General features: G+C 34.8%; 1 protein-coding gene and 1 long non-coding RNA gene across 27 annotated transcripts in view; one reads left to right on the top strand and one right to left on the bottom strand.

Moving 5' to 3' along the window:
* LOC130684533 (uncharacterized) overlaps nucleotides 1-13,963 on the top strand; it is a 48,291-nt gene extending 34,328 nt beyond the window's left edge. Inside the window, exon 3 of the long non-coding RNA XR_008998815.1 lies at nucleotides 13,829-13,963. This is a non-coding gene — a long non-coding RNA (uncharacterized LOC130684533). The remainder of the gene's footprint in view (nucleotides 1-13,828) is intronic.
* The window catches only part of BAZ2B (bromodomain adjacent to zinc finger domain 2B), a 350,617-nt gene that overhangs the window by 22,229 nt on the left and 304,781 nt on the right, over nucleotides 1-23,607 (bottom strand). For all 26 annotated transcript variants that reach the window (XM_057505529.1, XM_057505503.1, XM_057505506.1 and 23 more), the window contains 7 exons: nucleotides 16,385-16,525; nucleotides 13,811-14,065; nucleotides 12,654-12,868; nucleotides 11,703-11,777; nucleotides 10,669-10,912; nucleotides 5,636-5,698; nucleotides 4,552-4,696 (listed from right to left, as the gene is read on the bottom strand). In XM_057505529.1, coding sequence (XP_057361512.1) covers nucleotides 4,552-4,696; nucleotides 5,636-5,698; nucleotides 10,669-10,912; nucleotides 11,703-11,777; nucleotides 12,654-12,868; nucleotides 13,811-14,065; nucleotides 16,385-16,525 — 1,138 coding nt within the window. The remainder of the gene's footprint in view (nucleotides 1-4,551; nucleotides 4,697-5,635; nucleotides 5,699-10,668; nucleotides 10,913-11,702; nucleotides 11,778-12,653; nucleotides 12,869-13,810; nucleotides 14,066-16,384; nucleotides 16,526-23,607) is intronic.

Here is a 23,607-nt window from a genome sequence, read left to right as displayed (position 1 = left end):
CAAACCATACTATATTTATTACTATTTATCAAGTCATATGCATAAATACTTTAATAAATTTCTCTAGGTTACTTAAGGTTACTTAATACTCTTCAGTTTTTTCTCTTAATAGACTAGCTTGTTATGCTCATTGGAAAAAATTATGCAATTTTGTAATTAACCACAAAAAATAGAAAATATTAAAAGCCATAATATACAAATTACTAACATTTTTGTATTAATTTTTCCAGGAGTTCTCTATGCACACATGACATCCTATTTTACACATAGTTTTCCATCCTGTACATTTTACTGAATAATACTCTTTAAACATTCTGATGTGTCAATAAATATATACCTACACCATAAATTTTAATTACTATATTCAGTGGAATATATCATAAATAATCAATCTTCTACTGATAGCTATTAGTAGGGTTCAATTATTCATTATTATAAACAATGCTGTAAATGATGAACAATCTTAAATCTGTATCTTTGGATTTTTTTTTTTTCTGATTTACTTCCTTAGAATATATTTCCAGAAAAAAACTGAGTCCTAAGATATGTACTTTTCAGAGTTTTTGAAATATATTGTCAAATTACCCTCCAGAAAGTCTAGATCAATATACAATCATACTTACACAAGAGCATCTGTTTGCCTACACCCTCAATGAAACTGAAGACTATCAATAACTTTTGTCTTTGGCAATATCCGGGAGGTGAAAATCTAAACTATATTTTTTTCTGATCATTAATGAGACTGGGTATCTTTCTGTAGAATTATAGGTATTTCTCCTTCGTGAACTTCTTGTCCATATTTTTGACCAGTGTTTTAAAAATAATTCATAAGAAATGTTAGAAAAATATAAACCTACTTTATTTAATTTGAAAAACGATGTATGTTCAAGGTAAAATATTCAGTAGTGAGAGGATAAAGTAACCCTTTCCTGCCCTACTCCCTCAGTGCCTATTTCTAATCTTCAGATGTAACTATGGTTAATCAATCATGTCCATCCATCCTTTGTGAAACCTTACATGCATGCATATGACTATTAGTTTGTGCTGTTATGTAAATGGGATGCTACTGTTTTCTACAACATTTTTATTTGGATAAAATCCAAATTCCTAAGCAAGGCCGCCAACACTCTATATGATCTGGTTATTTCCTTTCTTGGGGCCTTTGCACTTGGTATTCCTCTGCCTGAAATACTGTTTTGTTGACTGGCTCCTTATCCTCTATGTTTCACAAAGGTTTTCTCTGATTACTCTATTTCAAGTAGGGTCCCCATCTTATTATTCACCTTAGAATATCATCATCCTATATGTTTCTTTTGCAGAATTTACCATTATACACATTAACCTAATTTTTTTATTTTTTATTTTATACCCCACCCACATACTACAATTTAACTCAACAAACTTTACTTGAAGGCAGAGCAATATTATATTGCTTTTGCAGGATTCCAGCTACCTAATATGTGGCTGCTATGAAACTAGGGCTCAATGGAATACTTTTTGGATGATGAAATAAAAGGATGAATTTACTATTTTCACTATATACCTTAGATTGCTTTCCATGGTGAAACATATGACTGTACTACATTTTCCTTCAATCAGATGCACAATATTCTATTATATGGATATATCATAATTTATTTATTCATATATGCATAGCTCGCAAATCCTTAACTTTGTACAAGTTACTAGCTAGCAAGGAAGTACTAATATTTGTGCTTGATTTACTCTGAGAACTAGTATCTCAAAAACCACTTTCATATATCCAAAAACAAACAGACCAACCAACCACACTAGGTCTGAGACTAGTAGAGGATTTTGAAGGTGATATATTTTAATAGCCTCTTCACAGTGGTCATTAACTTCAATATCTAAATTGCTTACTTATAGACAGTTAAACCTCTTCTTAGAATGTAAAATTATTTTTAAAAACTTGAAAGTTTATAAGGATGTTAAGTATACAGAGATTCTTTAGATAGTTTTCTATCACTTACTTCACATAATCCCCTGTTCTTTCCAGCCCTTACTATGCTTCCGATGGACACTTAGGTTGGCTCCCTATGTTGGCTATTGCAAATAGTGCTGCAATGAACATGGGGATGCAGATTTTGTTTTGAGTTTACATTTTCATTTGTTTGGGTAAGTACCCACAAGTGAAAGTGCTGGGTCATATGCTAGTTCTAACTTTTTTGAGGAACCTCTATACTGTTTCCAACAGTGGCTGCAACAATTTACATTCCCACCAACAGTACCCAAGAGCTCCCTTCTCTCCACATCCTTACCAACACTTATTTCTTGTCTTTTTGATAAGAACCACTCTAATAGGATGAGGTGATATCTAATGTGGTTTGTATTTCCCTGACAATTATTAATGTTGTTGAGCATCTTTTCAAGTACTTGTGGCCATCTGTGTGTCTTCTTTGGGAAAATGTCTATTGAGATCTTCAGATTGTTTATTTTGCTATTGAGTCATATGAGTTCTTTATATACTTTGGATATCAGGTCTTTATCAGATATATGATTTGCATATATTTTTTCCCATTTAGTAGATTGCCTTTTTATTCTGTTAATGTTTTCTTTTGCTGTTCAGGGCTTTTTAGTATGATCGTCCCACTTACTTATTGATTTATTAGTTATTTTAGTTTCTATTTTCCATGCTTTAAAATATTTTTTTTTTCAATAATTATTTTTTATTGAAGGGTAGTTGATGCACAGTATTACATTACATTAGTTTCAAGTGTACAACACAGTGGTAGAACATTTATATACATAATTCTAGGTTCCAGCTATCACCCTACCAAGCTGTTACAATATCTTGACTATATTCCTTATGCTATACATTACATCCCAGTTACTTATTTATTTTACCATTGGAAGTCTGTCCTTTTTTTTTTTTTTTGTGAGGGCATCTCTCATATTTATTGATCAAATGGTTGTTAATGACAATAAAATTCTGTATAGGGGAGTCAATGCTCAATGCACAATCATTAATCCACCCCAAGCCTAATTTTCGTCAGTCTCCAATCTTCTGAGGCATAACAAACAAGTTCTTACATGGAGAAGAAATTCTTACATAGTGAATAAGTTCTTACATGGTGAACAGTACAAGGGCAGTCATCACAGAAGCTTTCGGTTTTGCACATGCATTATGAACTCTAAACAGTCAGTTCAAATATGAATACTCATTTGGTTTTTATACTTGATTTATATGTGGATACCACATTTCTCTCTTTATTATTATTATGCTTTAAAATATTTTTATGTTTAAATATTTTAAGCAATCAGTTAAAAAAAGAACTCACTACACTATCCTGTTAAATTAACATTCTGACCCATGCATATCAATCTTTAAAAATAAACACAACTGAAGCCTCTAAGTGCCCTCCCTGATTCCATCTCTACCAGCAACTTTTGCCCTGGGAAGGCAGACCATGACTTCAACGCATCACTCCAATACACGATTTTTTACTCATTCTTCATATATTTGGAATCCACAAGAAATAAATTACTGTGCAGAACAGTAACACTGCTTGCTATATGCCAACAATATTTACATGCCAGCCACTATTCTAAACAATTTTCATGTATTATTAACTGGTCCTTTGTGCCCCATGAAAGATTTTTATTAAAATAAGAAAAGGGTAGTTACATTGTTAAAACCAACTGCTTTACATAGTATCTGTTCTAGACACCTATGTGATTAATCAGTCCCTTCTTTACACTGGACTGTTAAACTTCTACATGGATGGCATGGATTAATGTTTTGTTTATCTTTGAGCCTCCGGTGCCTAGAAATGCCTGGCACATAGTGAGTGTTTAAGAAAAATGAGTTGAAAGAAGTTTTTGCCTCCCTACACCACCCTGGGGCAACTGCTACATGTAAGCACTGACTTAACACTTCAGCCCCATCAGAATTTACACATTTGAAAATGCCCAGACATAGTATTCTGAAAAATTCCATTCAAGACAGTTTCCTGAGCCTATAAATGCACTATGTACTACACTAGTTAATTTAACAGAAATGGAGCCAGAAAAGCATAGTTTAAAGGTAGAATATGAAGGATGTGTGATAATACTTAAGAAAGTAAGAATTTTAATGGAGAAGAAGGTAATCACAAATTTCAAATACATACAAGACTTCAAGATGAATGAGTCTTACGATAAGGATCTTAGATTTAAGCAGTTTACCTCCAGGGCTATTGTTAGGATGGATGGTTGCTGCAAAGGTTAAAGAGTAAAGCACATGTTGGAAAATTTGACAGTGGGAAGGAACAGAAATGGAGCAGCAGCTACACAGTACAGTACAGTTAAAGATCTATGTCCACTAAATGGGTGGATGTCAGAAAGTGTGGAAGAAGAAAAATCATGGACTGGAAAGGAATATTTATCAGTGAAAGGAGCATTATGAGTTTAAAATGAATGAAAAACAAGGTTTCATAATGTTTATCCACAATGCAAATTTGATTCTGGAAGCACACAATATATTGAAGGAGTAACAGGGTTTTTAAATGCATGGTTTGTTATATTACTTTGTAACAGATTAATGGCTCCTACCTTCACCACTCTCCATGCCTTCTACAAAAATCCCCCCACATTGGGGAAGAATCCAGTACCGACGTCTGTAACGATCCTGGCCAAACATCATCGAACGTAAAGAGTGAGAAGCATCAAAGAGCTTCCTTCTGTACTGACTCTGTTGCTGTTAAAAAATGATGCATATAATTATGCTATGGGTGTTAAGCGCTTTAAAAATTAATATTTAAGTGACTTTATACTTATCATGGCTTTAGAGCAGCTAGATTTCACTATTGAGGAAAGACAGCCAAAGAACTAGTATCACACGCCTGACTTCAGATCCAGTAACAGTTGTAAAGACAGAAATTACTTTGGGGGTAATTAGAATATTTTTGTTGCCAAGGATTAAAAATGTTTTATTTTATTAGATATCTTATAGTAAAGCATGTCTTATATTTGATAATAAACAATGTGACCAAGTGTTTCACTGAGCCAAAGAAAACTGACTCAATTCTAATGCTTACAGTGTGTAACAAATAATACTCACATATACCTATATTTGTCTATTTTTATACTCATGCTGCAAACCTTAGGCAGCATATGACTAAATTTTGGAATAACTGTATGATGAATCTAATAATGACATAAAATGCAGGTATTTCATAATACTAATCCTGAAATACTTCACTAATGCTACTGAAATTCAGTTTTACATGAGAAGTACATACATATAGTTTATAGATCCAGTGCAAATAAAACCCACAAATATACTAATGTAAAATAAAACACAGGATGCTGAAACTATTACCATGAAATCTGACTGAATTTTAAAAGTAATGAATTCCAAGAAATAAAATCATGCATTTATTGATGTTTTGTATTTAAATAAAGAGCTAAAGAATATAGCTCTTGATTAAGTTAGTACCATGTCTTAAGAGGGAGACCTTTAACATTGGCAAGAAACTTTTAAGGTTTAATTGTGAGAATGTTTCTGGAGCTCCCCATTTTAATTACTTACAAGAAAGTTGCTTCTATTTAGGAGTCAGAAAAAAGGAATCCCATAGAAGGTGGATTTTTAAAACATTGCAAAAATGATGTAAACTATAATCTGAAAAGTGCTTACTTTACTCAGCTTTTCAATCTGTTTTTCTAGCTCTTCAACACTTGCTGCTTGGTCACCTTCATCCTATACATGACAAAATATAGTATCATTTACCAGTTTTAAGATTTATTCAATCAATCAGTGAATATTTAATGAAGGCCTCCTATATGCAAAGCACTAGGATAGGCCCTATGGGAATGAGTAAGCCTCAGCTCTTGGTTCTTTGTAAACTAATAATCTGGTAGGGAGACACATGCACATCACACTAAGAAAATAAAAACCACTACATAGAGGAAGCCGTAGGGACCCCAAGAGGTAGAGATTAAGAGTTATGGAGTTCAGGAGAGGGTGAGGTTACTTGTAGTGGGAATTTTTACCAAGAGAGGCGACATGGAAGAAGTTGTGTTTTAATTAGCTACTGAAGAATGGTTAGGAATTGATTAATCAGAGAAAAGAGGGCAGGGCATTCCAGAAAGAGTTTGATGTATCTTGACATGAAAGGTACATGAAGAGGTAAGACAGGAGATAAGGCAAGGATGAGTTCAGGGTTAAACGATCTAGAGCTATAAATGCTTCACCATGGTCAATAACGGGATCCTTTGAGGGAGGTTAAACATGAGAACTATGCTTTACAAAGATATTATGGCAATAGCTGTAAGATGGCCTGGAACAGGGTAAGGATTAAAATTGTCAAATCTGGTTAGTATTCCACTGCAGTGATTCAAGAGGGAGGGAGAATGTGGGACTCACTTAGGTAAAAGAAATAGAAATGGAGAAAAGCACATGGATGTAAGAGATTATTACCTAATTAGAAATGTTATGTAATGGCAACTCATGGGTTATGAGGCAGAGAGGGGGGAGGGAGATGAAGGAAGGAGTAAATTATGGTAAGAGTTTAAATCTGGGAGACTGCAAAAATACTGGTAGCATTCACTGAAGAAGTCACTTTTAGGGCAAAGAAGATAAGTTATATTTTGAACACATTGAGCATTTAGAAGAAAAATAATCCCTCCTATATATATTACTAATTTCATAAGTGGTACTTTACTAGTGATTACATGAAATTTTTCATTCTAGAAAATGAATATAGGAAAACAACCACCAAATTATACATTTTAGAGGGAAAGCATGAAGTAAAAGGTACATGTATTTTCTTTGTATCTTAGCCATGCTACTTCCTATGGGCAAACTACTTAACTCTTCTAAGACTATTTCCTTATCTGTAAATTGATAATAACATTTCCTGTAACATGGGGGCATCTGTGAGGGCTGAGAAGAACAGATCTGAAAGTAACCAGCAAACTTCCAGGCACACAGTGTGCAAACTGGTTACTTTCCCTCTTTCTGAAAATTGTACCTAGAAAATGCAGGTACCTCTTAGGTTTAAAAAAGTAAAATTTGTTTCTGGTGCTCATTTACTAGAAGCATTTTTTAAAAAGCCACACTGCCACCAATCACTCATGGGCAGATATTTCTGGATGAGTATAGTTATCTCCCCAAAAAAAGGAAATGAAAAGGAAGCCTCACTAGTTTTAGTATTATCTATCATTTATCTACTTCTCATCCAATTTAGGGGAGCAAGTTACAGAGGTGCTTAGGCATATTATTTGTGCTAATAGTAACACAAATTCTACTTCAGGAAAGAAACCTTAAAAGCGAACAGGCCCAATGACCCTCAAATAGATAATTACATAATTACATGTCTATGTGATTCTAAAGTGATCTTTTGACTGGCAGAGCAAATGTCTGATGATACGCTTATATAAAAATACAATTCAAGCAACAGTAATAAAAAATACTTGCAAAAGACATCAAAGTAACTATTTATCAGTCAAATAAAGTTACTGCTGTTTCTAAGACTCTCCCTAAGATGAAAAGGAAGTAAAATGCCTACTTTTCATTTGGACAGGGAGTTTTGGCTAACAGGCCTTATAATTTTAAGAGATGTGAAGGAACTTGAAAGATGAGAGAGAAAGGCAAGAAGACTAGCTACAAATAACCCGTCCCTGCCGTGGTTCTCCATGATTTCCCAGCCAAAAGAGAGGCCATTGTATGTCCCTATGTGTCAAAGTTCAATCATCCACACAATCTCTTACCAGGCCAACTTGTGAAGTTAAAGCTCACGTAGGTTTCAACACAATTCTAAGTTTTAGATATAAAGACTCCATGTGCTGAAGGAATGGAAGAGTGTGGAGAAGAGGGAATCATCTTTCAGACAAAGGGGGATGGACTTAGTCAAGGGCAGGACCTTCTAACTGAAAGCGATCACACGGGTCTCAACAGAAAGGCTCTCTGAAATAAATCTTCTAAGGAGTTTTAATTATTGGCACTCTCCCTAAACTTTAATCAAGAATCTAAACATATTTTTTGAGGAATAATGTATCTACCTTATCACTGAGCTCATTAAATAGTTAAATTTTTTAAGGCAATTGATAAGTAGCTACCAGTTCTTCATTATAAGAAATAACTCTAAAATCACTTAAAGGAAATGCTATTTTGGCTTGTTAGGTCCTAAAATAATTATCTTAAAAAGTTTTTAAACTGTTTTCTCACACTAATAATGTATACATTTGCCAGGATTTTGATCAATGAAACCCTATAATCTAACTCTATAATTCAATACTCATAAAAAAAATCACTTTGAATGATACATGTGGTTTAAGAAACATTAATGATATTTAAATAATTAGTTAACAAATTTTAGTAGTCTTTATCAACCTTGCCCCATTAATTATTTTCTTTATTTCTTTACTTCTCTTTACAGTCTTCAACCCCCTCTCTTACTGACTCTTTCCCTTCAACCTGAAAATCATATTTAGTCTTGCACATCTGAATAATCCTCGGTATCTGTCCCCCTTTAGGAACCAGCTTTTCCTCTGAGGCACAATGCTTACAGAAGTCCTCCTCAGCTCCTCACCTCCTCTTGTTCCCGATTCATCACCACCCGGCTCCTGCTCTGACCTAACGACAGTGCTGCCACTGGTCCCCAGTGACTGCTGCCTTGCCCGAGCCCACAGACACTTTCGATCTTCATCACACTAGACTCCTGCTGCATTAACATTGTTTATCACTCCCTCCTTTTTGAAATGTTCAATTTTCTTGATTTTTGCTACTACATGTGTAGAAAAGAGTTAACATTGCAGGTCTGACTGCTCCCCTTTGAAAGGCCTTACAAGGCTGCTTACAAGGCTGGTCCCTGGCTGGTGTCTGGGAACTTGGATTTCAGAGGGTTTCCTCCCACGCTGATAAGATTGGCTCACTGGAACCCAATTGTGCTAACAATGGGGTGTATACTGAACACCTGCTTTTCTCCTGGGAGTTTTATACTTGTCATAACTCATTCCTGGGAGACTTAAGCCCACCCTGGATGATTCTACTGGGAAAACTATTAACAGTGTGGGTCTGGTTTCCTCTGGGCTGTGGCTCACATGCCTTTTCTCTCTGCTGATTCTGCTCTGTGAGTCTTCCTAGTGAGTCACTGGCTCTGGCGATGGCCTCAAGGATCCTTGACCCATTACAGACATCTCCCACCTCTATGACCGCTCCTTCTTCAACAAGAAGCCCTACGGGATCTTTTTAAATGTCCGACATTCCCTGGGGTCCAACTTCAGTCTACTACTCTATTCCCTAAACCAATCCCCCTGTACAAAAATCACCCACCTCATGATTTTAAACTATTGTCTGTGTGAATAACTTCCAGATCTGTATCTTCAGGACTGAACTCATCTTTAGGCTTCAGATTCTTATATCCAACTCACTGCTGAACTGTTGCATCGGCACCTCAAACTTAACATGTCCGAAATAAACCCACCATCATTTCTTGTCTTCCATCATCTGTTCTGTACTCCCCTTCTCCTCTATCATCTATTTACTCTGCTCCTCCTTATTTCTCTTACTCAGTTAATGGCAAGAATACCATGCAGCCTCCCAAACCAGATGGCCTGGAATCAATCCTACCAGTCCATCAACCTATCATTCAAATACTACTCATTCTTCTTCCTAAGTATTTACTGAATCTTTTCCTCCTTCCCAACTACCATTGGGCTACTTTTGGACCCTACAACTCACTAAACTCTTGCAACATCTCCTGACTGATCTTCCCACCTCTGATCTTGCCCTACCCCAAATCTATTTCTATTTTCCATGGAGCTGCCATAGTGAACCACTAAAAAAAGCATGTCTCACTCTGTCATTCTGTGACTTATACCCTGTTACTTACAAAGAGGAAGCAATGGCTTCCTCTTACCAAAAAAGTGTAAATCCTAGTTCACAGTTGTTGCTAGGAGGCTCTCTAATAACAATGAAGCACTTGTGAATCACTTAAAGCACGTCGTGGTTTCAGATTTCTACGTCCCTGTTGATGCTATTCTTTCTGCCTGAGCACTTTTCTATGGGTTCTTCTCCAGGTTAACATTTAGCCCACCTTTTAGCCTCAGCCAATGGGCCCAGAAAGCCTTTGTGAGAACTTATTCCTCATAAAGGTTAAATGCCCTTCCTTTCTACCTGCCTAGCACAGAATAAATACCACTGTCAAAGCAATTAACATGTAGTACATTACATTTTCTTATGGCAAACCTTCCTCAATGAGACTGCAAGTTGAGAGAGGACTTTCGGTACCTTATTCATCTTTGATCAAAAGTGCCCAGAGCTAGGCACATAATAAACCGATGCTTGAGAAATACATCAGTTTCACTATGTGACAATATATTTTCAAGGCATGAAGTATTGTACAGATATATGGTAGTATTTTACCAGAATGAAAGAGGTTACCTGAAATTAAGAATCTGCATGATTCTTTGAAGAACTCTCAATATGTTCTATAAAAAGAAAAACTTAACTTTGTTTATTCAGTGTAAGTCCATCCTTACACTGAATTATTAAACCATCACAAAAAACTTTATGAGGTGATTGTTATACATATTCTGTTTTCAGATGAAGAAACTGAGGCAAGTAAGCGTCAAAATGGAATTCAAACCCAAATCCACTTGATCCCCAAATTCTGTTTTCAGTATGTTATCTTCGTTAAGTAATAAAATCCACCTAAACTTGATTACCTCATCTTCACAGACATCAGTTTTCTTTCCTTTTTTGTCTTCCTTGTCTTCCTCCTCCTCCTCATCGTCATCAGCCTGGTCATCGCTGTCATCGTCGTCTTCGTCGTAGTCATCACTGTCCCCGCCCTTCTTTCTTCGCTTGCGTCCTGCTGTGGGGGTGCCCGACGCGTGCTGCTCTTCTCCAAGATCGATGCCACCTGAAGTGTCTCTCTTGCCTGTTTTCTTAGCATGAATGATTCTGAGCCTTTAAATGTAACAAAATTATGATGCGCAAGAACAGCTTCTCTTCATACTTTTTAGAGAGAATAATGTGAGTTTTAAGCAAAAATGCCTCATGGATGAGTAATAAGTCAATGGCAATAAAATTAGAATTAAGGAAATTTAAGAATTATGTTTCCAGAAATTACAGAATATACTTTTAAGAATTATTCTTGATATCTCTTTGGAATTAGAATATATTAAAAAAAATAAAACTTAGCTGAAATATTAACTCTAGCAATGACCAATTATAATTCCTGATCCCATGCTATCAGACTGAATACATTTCTGTTCAAATTATGCAAAGAAATACCCTCTTACATAGAAACTGAATAATTTCAGCATTATATTTCCTGGCAGCAAGCTAATTAAGTTTTAATTCTGAATACATTGGATATTTTAGACTCTATAAAAGCAAACTTTAATTAGAAAGCAATTTTAAAAAGTGGTAGTTCTAAACAAATTCTATTTATGACAAAAGTAACTTGATAGCAACAACAATCTTAGGAAATGTGATTGCTTAACTTCAGAAAAAAGGTAAACTGACAGTCTTCTAAGTTTGAAGCATAAGATGTTCAATGACTCTAATTACAATTTTGTCCATTGCAAACTCTTACCCTGGGTTTTATTAATTTCTTAATTCATCTTAAATTAAGCTTTACCTTTCTTTATATCTTAGAGAAAATAAAGTTTAAATTCTATCTTTGCAATTTATGTTTTACTGGGGAATTTGTACAACAGAAACAGTATACTAACTTTAATAAAACAGGACTTACTTGCGGAGTTTACCTTCTACCACCCATTTATCTCTCCTCAAGTTTGACATATAATCAATGTTCTTGTCAATTTCACTGTCAATGCAAAAATTTATTAGAAGATATAAATTAATCCATTATGCAATATGTTAACATGGCGAGTAAACTGTTGCCATTTTTTGCTAAGTAAAAATGATGTCAATGAGTAGCAAAAACAAATGAAAAATTATATCAATACAGTATCACAGCTAAGAGATGTACAGAAGACTAAATATGTCCACCAATGGTAGAAATGCATGGTTCTGAAATATACAGATTGATCCTTTTCCTATAAAGGTAAAGAACTAAAAGTAACATAATTAAAATATGTAAAATAATGAATAAAAAGAACAAGATGAATATGGATTTGTTCACCAAAACTTGAACTACTAGAGTACAAAATTTACTTTGACTCTTAAATGTGATTAGTTTTTAAAAAGTACAATACATCAATAAACTAATAATATTAAATTGTTACTAGCATATAATAAAATAAAAAGCTGGATAATTCTATTAATGGCTATGAAGGAAAATCAGGTAGTTATTTATCACTCAAAGATGTCAAAGAAAGAAAAAATTCTGAATTCTTGCAAAGGTGCTGGATTCTGTTGCCATAGTAAGAAAAAACTATTTTGATGTTTCCTTATATGAATAATTAACAGAATTATTAAGTAAACAAAATGGTTGCAAAGAAAACATGCAGTAAGATCCAAATTTTCTTTTCAACAGACTGCAATAAATACATTAAAATATTATTAGGAGTAGTCATCTCTGAATGGTGAGATTAAGTGTAATATTAATTTTTTTCTTTGTGCTATTGTATAACTTTGGACTTTGTATGGGCAATTTGTATTACTTTGTAATATAAATTATTTTGATTAGACAAACTGAGAACAGGAAAGGATCACCAGAGAAGTCTAGGCATATGCTCACCTCACCACAGTCTTGCTGCATGCCAGCTCATTGATCAGGAAGGCCAGGGCCGAGGCTTTCTGGGCCGGAGTGTGGGCCTGAAAAGATTTGGTCTTCAGGCTTTCGGTGAGCTCAGTTTGTCCACAATGGGCTTCCATAAAGATCTGCAAGATCTCGGAAACATTGTCTCGATTCACGCCAACATTCAGCAAATGTTCTCCAAGAGCCGTTTTGGCCTATAAAAGTTTGGCATTTTTGTCAGTATTGGTCCTAACCATACAGAACATAAAAACAATTGAGATTTTAAAATATTGTTATTATATTATCTATATATTACTGAAAAGGGCTTTATTCACACTTTAAATGAAGTGAAGATAAAAATAGGCAACAGATAATAGACAAGTATTTGAGTACTTGCATCTTTCTATTCGTTCTTTAAACCCTTGGTTAATAGGCGGGAAGGAGAGTATGTAAATTGATGGGCAGATATACCTTCTTCGACTACAGAAACTATCTCAAGCTTTCCCAGGCTTTATCTAGACGGTCTATCGGTACTGGTTGCGGGAGGTCCTGGGGCACTATTATTCTGTTTTCCAGCTCTAGAGTGTCATGGACTTTATTGTCTGGTATACTAAACAGGAAAATGGAGGAACAAGTAACTGGTGCATCTGGTAACTTCTCTCTCTACAATATTATCTACAGCAAAGCTGACTGAAATGTGTATCTTAGCTGGAATTAAGATAAATTTGAGTATCTTGAGTTATCCACTGAGCAGCTCAGTCTTAACATGCTGATCTTAGAGGTGCTGCCATTAGCCTCAATTATTCACAGTGATTGAGAGCACACAGCATTAATTTCAAAAGGCATACATAAATTTTAATTCTTTATGATTTATAAATTCTGTTTTGCTGAATATCACTTTCCTTAAGTCAGCTTGGTTTTGGCCAAAAGCTAGAGGAAAATAAGAGTAATTTGGGAATATCTACATTCCCTAGGCTTTATGAACCAGGTTTTCCTAGATGTGGACCATTCATAACTGAAAGCAAATCTACACTTAACTTTGTGAGATGTGGAAAACATTGGATCAGTGTATACACTCTTTTGCTAATATCCTAAAGCCAGCTATCAATGCACTGAGGGTACAAATTAAAATAATTTTTTGTATTTTGTTTTTTTACCTTGTATCCTGTAATTAGACCTGGATCACATACAGCAGCTGAGAGGAGCCTCACAAGCAAGTCTTGTACTTCACCCATGCTGTCCCCTATATTTAGCAATCCCTCTTGAAGGACACTCAGGTTTGGAACATCAATATTCACATCAAAGCCCAAAACTTTACCAAAGTTTCGTAAGAACTGCACCACCATGAGACAGTCTGAAAATGTACTTCCAGAGAGAACAAGTCCTGGAATACGAGGCAACTCTGGCAAAGGCTGAAAAATAAAAGAAAATAAAAAACTAATTAATTAAAAAGGCTTTGACTTCATATCTTCTGAAATAGAACAAGTTGCTATCTTTCTTTACTCTTGAATTCTACCAGCGGTTTTCCCTCTGGACTGTGGATTCCCTGAGGGTATTTCTGCAACCCCACAACCCCATAGTACTAAGCGTAAGACCTTGAAACCAAGTAACCGTCAATAAATTTTAATTGAACTTAATATGAACTCAGAATTCTGAAAAAAGAACACAAATTTTAATTAACTTATATTGATAGAATGTGGGTTACATAACTGGAGCAACGTAAGAAATAAACATTTCAAAAGTACTTTGCCATGGACATACTAAGTAGGGCACATGTACTAATTTCTTCTAATGATGGAGACTGATTCATAATTTACAGTTTTTTCATAGGTCAGAAACTACCATGCATCTATGGGCCAATGGGAGAATGGTACCATCTTTGGCTAATTAATGCAGATAAATTATTTGGACCAGAACCCATGATCCTATCAAGAACCCAGTTTTACTGCAACTAATAGTCTCTCGGCTTGCAGCAAAACACTAATACTGAATTTCAATACTAAAATTAGAAAGCGGCCTCTTTTGCTACTTCTCAAATATGCTCATATATTAACATTTTAATAACAGAACTGTAGTACCAGTTGTCATGGATATTTAAGAAGTGAATAAGGTAATTTAAAACATTTTTGTCCATGAATGAGATTTAATAATAGTATTTTAAATTTTGATGAAAAAAACAATGAACTTTTAAATATTTCTATTTCACTCGTCTTTGTTAAACAATGTTCCTCCACCCTGCACTTACTGAAACAACTAACCAATGACCTTTTCTAGTAATATTGTGTGGAAACACAGAACTATGGATAATATCTGATAGCATACAAACCTTTTATGTTCCATTTGAAAACCATCTAAGTCTGAATCTTTTTTCTTGAACCATATCAGACACACACATACTATACAATTAAAAAAATTTATATAACAAAGCTAACAAAAGTAAGGCTTAAAATGGATTTCTATATTTGATTTAATGCATATGGATTTAAATGGAAGTAACAAATTCAAGAAAATAAAGGTCATTTAGGATTTTAAAAAATTGCTCACTATGAGCCTACTAAATGTGTCAACTAACCTATGTACCCACTCTGGACTTAGGAAAATTTAAACATCCAGTTTTACTAAAACTAGTATTTATACTTTTATTTGTAATTAAAAGCACTTGTGCTAAGTAAATAAATAGATTATTATAACTAAGTCCCCACTAGGATATTAAGTTTGCTTTAAGTGCTTTAGAAAAAGCTGAAAAGAGACAATCATTCATTCTTTGTACTAGCAGATGAACATGGCATATAAAATAGATGCTATTGACTAAATATAGTATTATTGACAGTATTACAGAAATGATATGCATTGATGACTTTCTAGAAATACCATCTTAACTACAGTCAAACATAATTGACTTCTGATAAGTATGTAAATCATGCCAGTTAACATGATTATCTTGCTCTTTCCAAATTTCTACTTTTACCTATTTTAGCAACATCACACGTCTGTGAAAACAACAGGAGAGAGAACACATGAGGTCCTCTGACTGGATGCATTTCTTGGCTTTCAAGGTGATAAACAGTATGGACCCTGGAGTTTAACAGATTGGAGTTTGGATCCAAGGTGCCTCTTATTAGATGTGTCATCTTGGGCAAGTTCCTTAACCCTTTGTGTCAAAGTTTCTCACTTGTAAATGGGCATAAATATGTGTTCTACAGGATTATGGTGAGGATTAAATGAGAGAATTCATATATAAAAAGCACCTAGCACAGTGCCTGGAAAGTAGTAAACATACTCAATGCAAGTTAGCTAACAAGTTTAAAGCACTGAAGGAGGTTACAGATTATAAATACTCATTTATTTAAATATCTAAGGGGGTTTGGGGAGAAGGTAGATCTTTCTGTATCTAAACATACAGAAAGGACCAAATGAAACACAGAAATCCTATCTACTTTTATCATTCACCCTTGTAAATTTGTACAGTATTTTTATTTCAACAAAAAAGATTTGCAGCGCTCCACTTATATATTTAGAATTTATATATTTAGAACTTCCATTTTCAGCACAGGAGGTCAAGAGACTTATTGGTGGCCATCCAGGAGAAGCAAATTGACCTAGACTTGGAAATGCACTGCTCAGCTGAAAGTGAAAGCTTTCGTACTGGCAGCTCTGGCAAAGGAATGAGGTGAAAACACAGGAAAAATTAAATTAAATTTATTAGTGAAATGGTTTACATGATAAATTACCTTTTGGTCTGCTAAGCACATGTCTTCATTAGGCTTCTTTAGTTCTTTTGCCATTTCTAATTCTAATCTTCGTTGCTCTAGTTTACGCTCTTTATTTAATCTTTTCTCATCACGTTTTTCTTGCTTCAACCGTTCTTTTTCCTTAAAAAGAAAACCATGTCCACATAGTCTCTTTAACCATTATTACATTTGAAAAACCTATAGTTAATATTTAAAAGGTGATCTGTATTCTGTCCATGAACAGAACTATCCTAGCAGGTTTAGCAACAGACTTAGGATTACATAGAAATAACTTATTTTGCTTTTCAGTGTTGTCACTCTCTGAATTTCAAAATAATCTTATGACTGTATATATTTTTGTGCAGTTGATCCTTGAACAACACATGCTTGAACTGCACGGGTCTACTTATATGCAGATTTAAAAAAAATAAATACACTGGGAACTTTCTGGAGAACTGGAACAATTTGAAAAAACATTTTCTTTTCTCTAGCTTTATTGTGAGAATACAGCATATAATACATGTAACATACAAAACATGGTTGATGATCTGTTTATGTTATCAGTAAGGCTTCCCAGTCAATGGTAGGTTATTATGAGTAGTTAAGTTTTGGGGAGTCAAACGTTATATGCAGAGTTTTGACTGTTTCCTTAATGTTACATTGTTCAAAGGTCAACTGTGTGTGTGTGTGTGTGTATTCTTGGGTATCATTTTTAACTAGTGATATGCAGTACTTTTTCCAATTAAAAAAACATAGCTATAATATGGAAGAGAAGGTAAAAGTATGGTCAATTTTTAGGATAAAACGGAGATTTCCAAGAAATCTTGGAAATTAGTAGGATCTTTAATACTTGGCGACAGGCATCCATTTTTATTTACTAATATGGATACTTGAAGGGAAACATGGCGTCTCTAAATTCAGTGAATTTAGTGAAATTATTCACTAACTGAATTTATCATTTAGTCAAATTATTCACTAATTTATTTAGTGAATTTTAATGAACTGTATAGGACTAATACAAATCCTGTGGTTCTGGTATAAGATGACTCTCAAATAACCAGTTCAAATGGCATATAAAGACAGTCACAACTTAGCACCACACAAGGCCTGTCTCACGTCTTATTCTCAGTGCATTCGCCATGCGCTAGTCATGTTGTTTGACACAGCTGGGATGAGAAAAGTCTGTGTAACAAGTTTGAGGCACTGCTTGGATGACGATGTGATGATGATGAAGATGGAGGAGGAGGAGAAAGAGAAGGAGAAGCAGCAACAAAGTCAAGACAGAAGTACATACAAGGTTAAAACTGACTCCCTTTGCACCTTCGTCTTCCCCACCCAGAAGGGCCCTGTTCAGTTATCAGGCTGTACCTCAGTATATGTCATCCCTGCCCTGCTTAGAATTCATAGCTCCTCCTTCTCTACACATAAGTAAACCCCCTTTTTTTTTTTACTCTTTCCACAACTACTTCAGGCACTTCAATATTTATTTTTTGGGCTTCCACATAACTTAACATAGCATTTATTGCACTCTGGGACAATTATTTGTTTAAAGTTGATGTCTCTCATGTTACTGTCAACTTATAGAGGTCAGAAGAACTAATTTATTCACTGTTTCTTTATGCACCTATTCAATTCCCAGCTGTACAATTTGCCAGGCACAGTTTTTAGTGATTTTTATCCTTTTCCCTGACTCTCAAGTCTGTATCGTTTCAACATTCCTTACCCACTCACTGGTCTAAATATTGTTTTTATTTCTGACTATAGTAATTATCATCTGACTCTAATGGACATACTTGGTGTGCTTTAGCATATAAAACTTATTTAAGCATGAATTAATGATTAATTCTACAAATGCCACATAAATAAGATAGGTTAACATCTGTACTAGTTATTGAACATATTCAATAGCCAGTTTTTTCTCTACTTTTTATACTTGATATTGTGGACAAACATAATTGATGTTTTCAATTTTCATTTATACACAAACCTGTATCCAAAGCAGAGATAAACACGTTTGTTAATAATACTCAGGTTATATTTAGGAACTTTTAAATATCTGAAATATATTTCTCACATCTACTTCAACATTATTAATTTCTTAACCATTTTAATTGCATTATGATTTCATGTGGTTGTAAATAGACCTCCCACATATCAAAATTAAACCGACTTTATATTCTCTATAATTTTTCAAGAACTAAAGTTTAAAGGAGCAGTGCTACTTTAGGCCAAATTTAAAAATGAAATCTGTGTAGTAGTCTCTCTTCCAGACTTGGTATACTTCTTGAAAGAGCAATATATTTACCTACTTTTCACTTAAACCTTTTCTTGACAAATTAAGTTGCCATGCTTGATCCTACATCTAATTTCTATACTATATTTTGTTGCTATGCCAAATATTAAAGATTTCATAATGGACCGATCTGATATTTTTTAAGATTAGTTCACAATAGGCCTTTGACCTACCAGAGGTAAAATTAATTAAACCTATCATGATATAAAAGGAATGCTGAGACATCTTTTAAATTAATGTTGGTTAATCTCAGGACAATAACTTAGAATTTCCACAAATGACTACAAAATATAGCTCTTGAATACTTTTATTTTTAGATTGACTGTAAATAATTACAAGCAAATAAGTATGCCTCCTCCCATTTTTTGGCATTCACCTCATCTCCCCCATAGTTTCTAGATGTAGAAATTCTTGAAATAAATGTGGATTTTTGAAATGTAAGTCATTTGTAATAATATACCTTTCTATCATCATAATTATAGTAATGGAATTTTCTGTATCAAATATTACTATTTCTTAGTTAAGAAGTCATTTAAATTTGATTTCAAACTTCAAACACCTTTTGATAGCCAATGCTTTAAATTTGGATTATACGGAACAGTCCCAAATACACAAGGTGAAAATTAAAAAACCAATTTTCTACTCCCATAAAAGGTTTATTTTAGGGACTCTAAAAGCAATAATGGAAGTATTTCCAGAAATCTACAGTACAATAACAAATGTATGAAATAAACTTATTCTATTTTAGAATTATAAAAGTTTAAAAACCAAACAAGAATATAGTAGAATGACCTGTTACTGTAAAGTTTTACAACTTATGAGATTACAAAACAGGCCATTTTTAAGAGACCTTGTTGCAAAGAATGCCTGTATTTTTTGCATTTTACGATTCTACTGGGTCTCTTAGGTGTTTGTTCTGGGCATAATTAGGAGAATACATTTCTTTTGACAGCAAGTTGTACTTAAATTTCAAAGACATAAATAAAATTTAAGGGACACAGGTTTACCTCAGGGTATAGGAAGAATGCAAGTATAAATAAGATTAATAATATAAGCCATTTATAGGAGACAAGTATAAAGAGTAAAAATGATTCTGTTTTATGGTCACATATTGAGTATGGGTTAAACAATCAGGGTAATATTTTTAAAAAGGTGTACTATTACATTAAAATATTATGAAAATTAAAAAATGAAAAAATTATGAATCATATGATTGAAGAAACCCTTATATTTCACATTCTAATAAAAGTTTTACTTTACAGGTATATTTAATAATATTCCAGTCATATTTTCTTAAAAATCCACCAAAGTACTACTCAAAAATCTATACTTAACTTTAGATTAAGTATCTTTAAAAATTTTGTAGAATAGCTACTGCTACATAAATGTCTTCTAAATTAAAATCAAAATCATTAATAATCTTGAGTCAGATATTTTAATATCCTAAATTGTAACAATTCTTTCCAAAGTGAACTGTTACATGATATTTAACATTTTATTGTATAGTTAATATAAAATCACTTCACATTTGTTTTTAAAGGCAATTGAACTTTAAAACTGAGATTGAGTACATTATAAGTGCATTTGTGTTAGTATAATATACAAGTATGTCACATATGTACATTGCCTTCAACTGAAAAATGGGGTTGCTTAAACCAAACTGTACATGTAAAATCCTACATTTATTTTTATTCTTCACTGATTAGTATAAATATAGGATTCTAAAATATTCTTATGACTTGAATCATTGGGAGGGGGTTATACATTTTTTCTGCTTTCCAATTATTAATTAGATGACTTTTGAAATCTGAACTACTCTCTTCTATTTTACGATTTTGCCTCCTGAAGTGCTGACACAGTCATTCTGTGATAGATGCATATTCAACAACCTTTGTAGTTTATTGATCCTTGGGGAGGCATGCAAAATACTCTGTTACAATTACTATGGTTAATCATTCAGATATTATGAGTGAAGTGCTTATATATTAGTGACTGGTATGGTTTGAAATTTTGTATAAATGAAACAGGAGATTAGAGGTATTTGTCATGGTGCTTAAACTAGTCTAAATTTCCAGTCTAAAATTTCAACAATGAAAGCAGATATACTTCATACTATTATTTGAATTATACTAGGCAACAAGCCTTTTTTATTCATCAGACTAAAGACTATTCTTTCTTACACTGTGTTGGGAAAATATTTATGAACTACGATGATACATTAATGAACCTTTAAAATTAATATAGTGAGAAGAAGACAGGCGCTTGTTCATCTCCTAGTAGATGGATGAGACGGCCGTTTCGAGGCGGGTCACACTGATCTCACTGGTATGGTCCAGTATATTCAGACCATTGCCTCGAAGGAATCAATCATGTTCCAGGTATCAACAAGATGTAGGTTGCACCGTTTTTGTACAAACTGTTTAATCTGCAGGCTGTTCGGTAAATTGACAGTCGTATCACATCCAAATTCTGAGCACGCATTTCTACAAACAGCTGCCTCTTCTCTGCCACGGTCTTCGGTCCTGGCGGCCGCAGCCTCCGCCAGTCCGGCCCCGGAGCGGCCCCCGTGCCTCCAGCCGCCTCTCAGCCCAGTACGGGCGGAGTGCAAGGGCGCGAGGGCGCAGAGCCGCGCCACAGGACAGCGCCGCTTGCGCAAGCGCAGCTGGGCCATGGTTTATTGTTTCCTTCGCACTTTGCCACTTCAGCTCATTAATTCATGCATTCACTCAACTCTAATATTCTAAGCACCTATTATGTACTTGGCTCTTATCAAGACTGGTGATAGCATGGTAGGTAAGACAGACAAGATTCCTGTCCTCATAGATCTTTCATTCCGGGAAGAGAGAGACCATAAACAAGGAATTATATGGGTAAAATGACGGAATGGAGTTCCGGAGGTAGGGCATAAGAAAAGGCAAAATTAGGTGTTCTGGGAAGACCCTTTTGGCAAGTTAACATTTGCTATGACTGAACAAGTATGACTGAACCTCTTGGGTATTTGGTGGAAGGACAGCAAGGTAAAGACCCTTTGTCCAGGAATAATAAAAATACAAAATGACTGGAATATAGTAATAAGGGACAAATTGTATGAGGTAAAGATGGAGTAGAAAGCAGAAGCTGGAGTATGTGGGGCTGGTATGACATGGTGAGGAATGTGAATTTATTACAGTTGTAAAGAAGTCACTGGACAGAGTGAAGATGCAATTTCAGAAAAGATCACCCTTGCTGCTCTACAGAGAATGCACAGGGAAAGCTGAGGAAAATAGGAATGAAAGCAAGGAATGAGGTTCTTAAGTTATACTTTATGTATATATGCACATATTTACCTTTTTTTGGTGTAATATTTTGCATGGTTGCTTTGACATTTCTTTTGATTACTTATGCCTGACGTTTGCAGCCCTAGAAAATACTTGTACTGCTCCAATATAGGTGGGTTAATTTTCCTTTGGTTCCCTATCACTTTATCTGCTACTTGGTTATAGTTTTAAGTACTTCAGATTGAAGAATGAGTTTTCTGTATACTATTCATGCTTTTTTTGTAAGGACAAAGAAGCCAGGAGAGGCAGAGAACTGTGTTGGTTTCTCATAGGCCTTTCCAGGTTTTATTGGAAGCACTGTACCTGATTCACTCTTCCCGGCAAAGGGTCATATGCTTTTCCCAGGAGAGGGACTCTGGGCTTTGATGGGTTCCTTAAAGACTTAATTTAATTATCTTCACTTAACCTGCCGCTGCTACCTTCTACTCAAACCAGATCTTTCCCTCCTCTCTTCAGCAGCTTTTCCCCACTTTCCTCAGAGGCCACATTGGCAAGTACGAAAAACCAGTGGAGGAAGTCCTGCCTCTTGTGTCTTTTGGATACTTCTCAAACTGGGCGCTTACTGCCTCAGATGGTCTGATTTTTACTATTCTCTTTGGTCTCCCCTTCTACTTAATCCTAGTATGTCTGGATATAGTGCTACAGGTATACACAATCTTACATTGGTTTCAAATGTACAACACAGTGGTGCAACAGTTACCCTTATTATTAAATCCTCACCCTCTCTAGTACAGTTACTACCTATTGATGTAGGAAGATGTTACAGAATCACTGACCATATTCTCCATGCTGTACTACTATCCCTGTGACCAACTTATATTGCAATTGACAATTATTGTGTCCCTTTATCCCCCTCCCCCTCTCCACCCCTCTAACCGTGCCTCTCTGATAACCATGAGTCACTTCTCTGCTTCTGTGAGTCTACTGCTATTTTGCTCCTTCTGTTTTGCTTTGTTTTTATACTCCACAAATAAGTGAAATCATATGGCATTTGTCTTTCTTCAGCTGGCTTGTTTCACTGAGCGGAATACCCTCTAGGTCCATCCATGTTGTCACAAATGGCAGGATTTCTTTCTTTTCTATGGCTGAATAATATTCCATTGCATATATGTACCACTTCTTTATGTATTCATTAACTGATGAATGCTTTGGTTGCTTCCAAATCCTGGCTATTGTAAATAATGTGGTAATAAAACATTGGGGTGCATGTATCTTTTTGAATCAGAGATTTTGCTTTCTTCAGGTAAATTCCTAGAAGTGGGTTGTATAGTATTGCTCTTTTTAGTTTTTTGAGGACCCTTCATACTGCTTTCCACAGTGGCTGCCCTGGTTCACACACCCACCAACGGTGGGTGTAGTGGGGTTCCATTTTCTCAGCATCCTTGTCAATACTTGTTGTTTCTTGTCTTTTGGATAGTGGCCGTTCTGACTGGTGTCAGGTGATATCTCATTGTGGTTTTGATTTGAATTTCCCTGACGATTAGTGATATGAAGCATCTTTTTATATGCCTGTTGGCCACTTGTATTTCTTCTTTGGCAAATGTCTATTCAGATACTCTACCCACTTTTTAACTGGGTTATTTGTATTTTTTTGGTTCTGAGGCTTATGAGTT

This window comes from Manis pentadactyla, chromosome 8 (assembly GCF_030020395.1).
Source record: "Manis pentadactyla isolate mManPen7 chromosome 8, mManPen7.hap1, whole genome shotgun sequence".
Taxonomy (NCBI): Eukaryota; Metazoa; Chordata; class Mammalia; order Pholidota; family Manidae; genus Manis; species Manis pentadactyla.
Note: the sequence above shows the minus strand (reverse complement) of the source record. Positions and strands in the feature narration are given on the sequence as shown.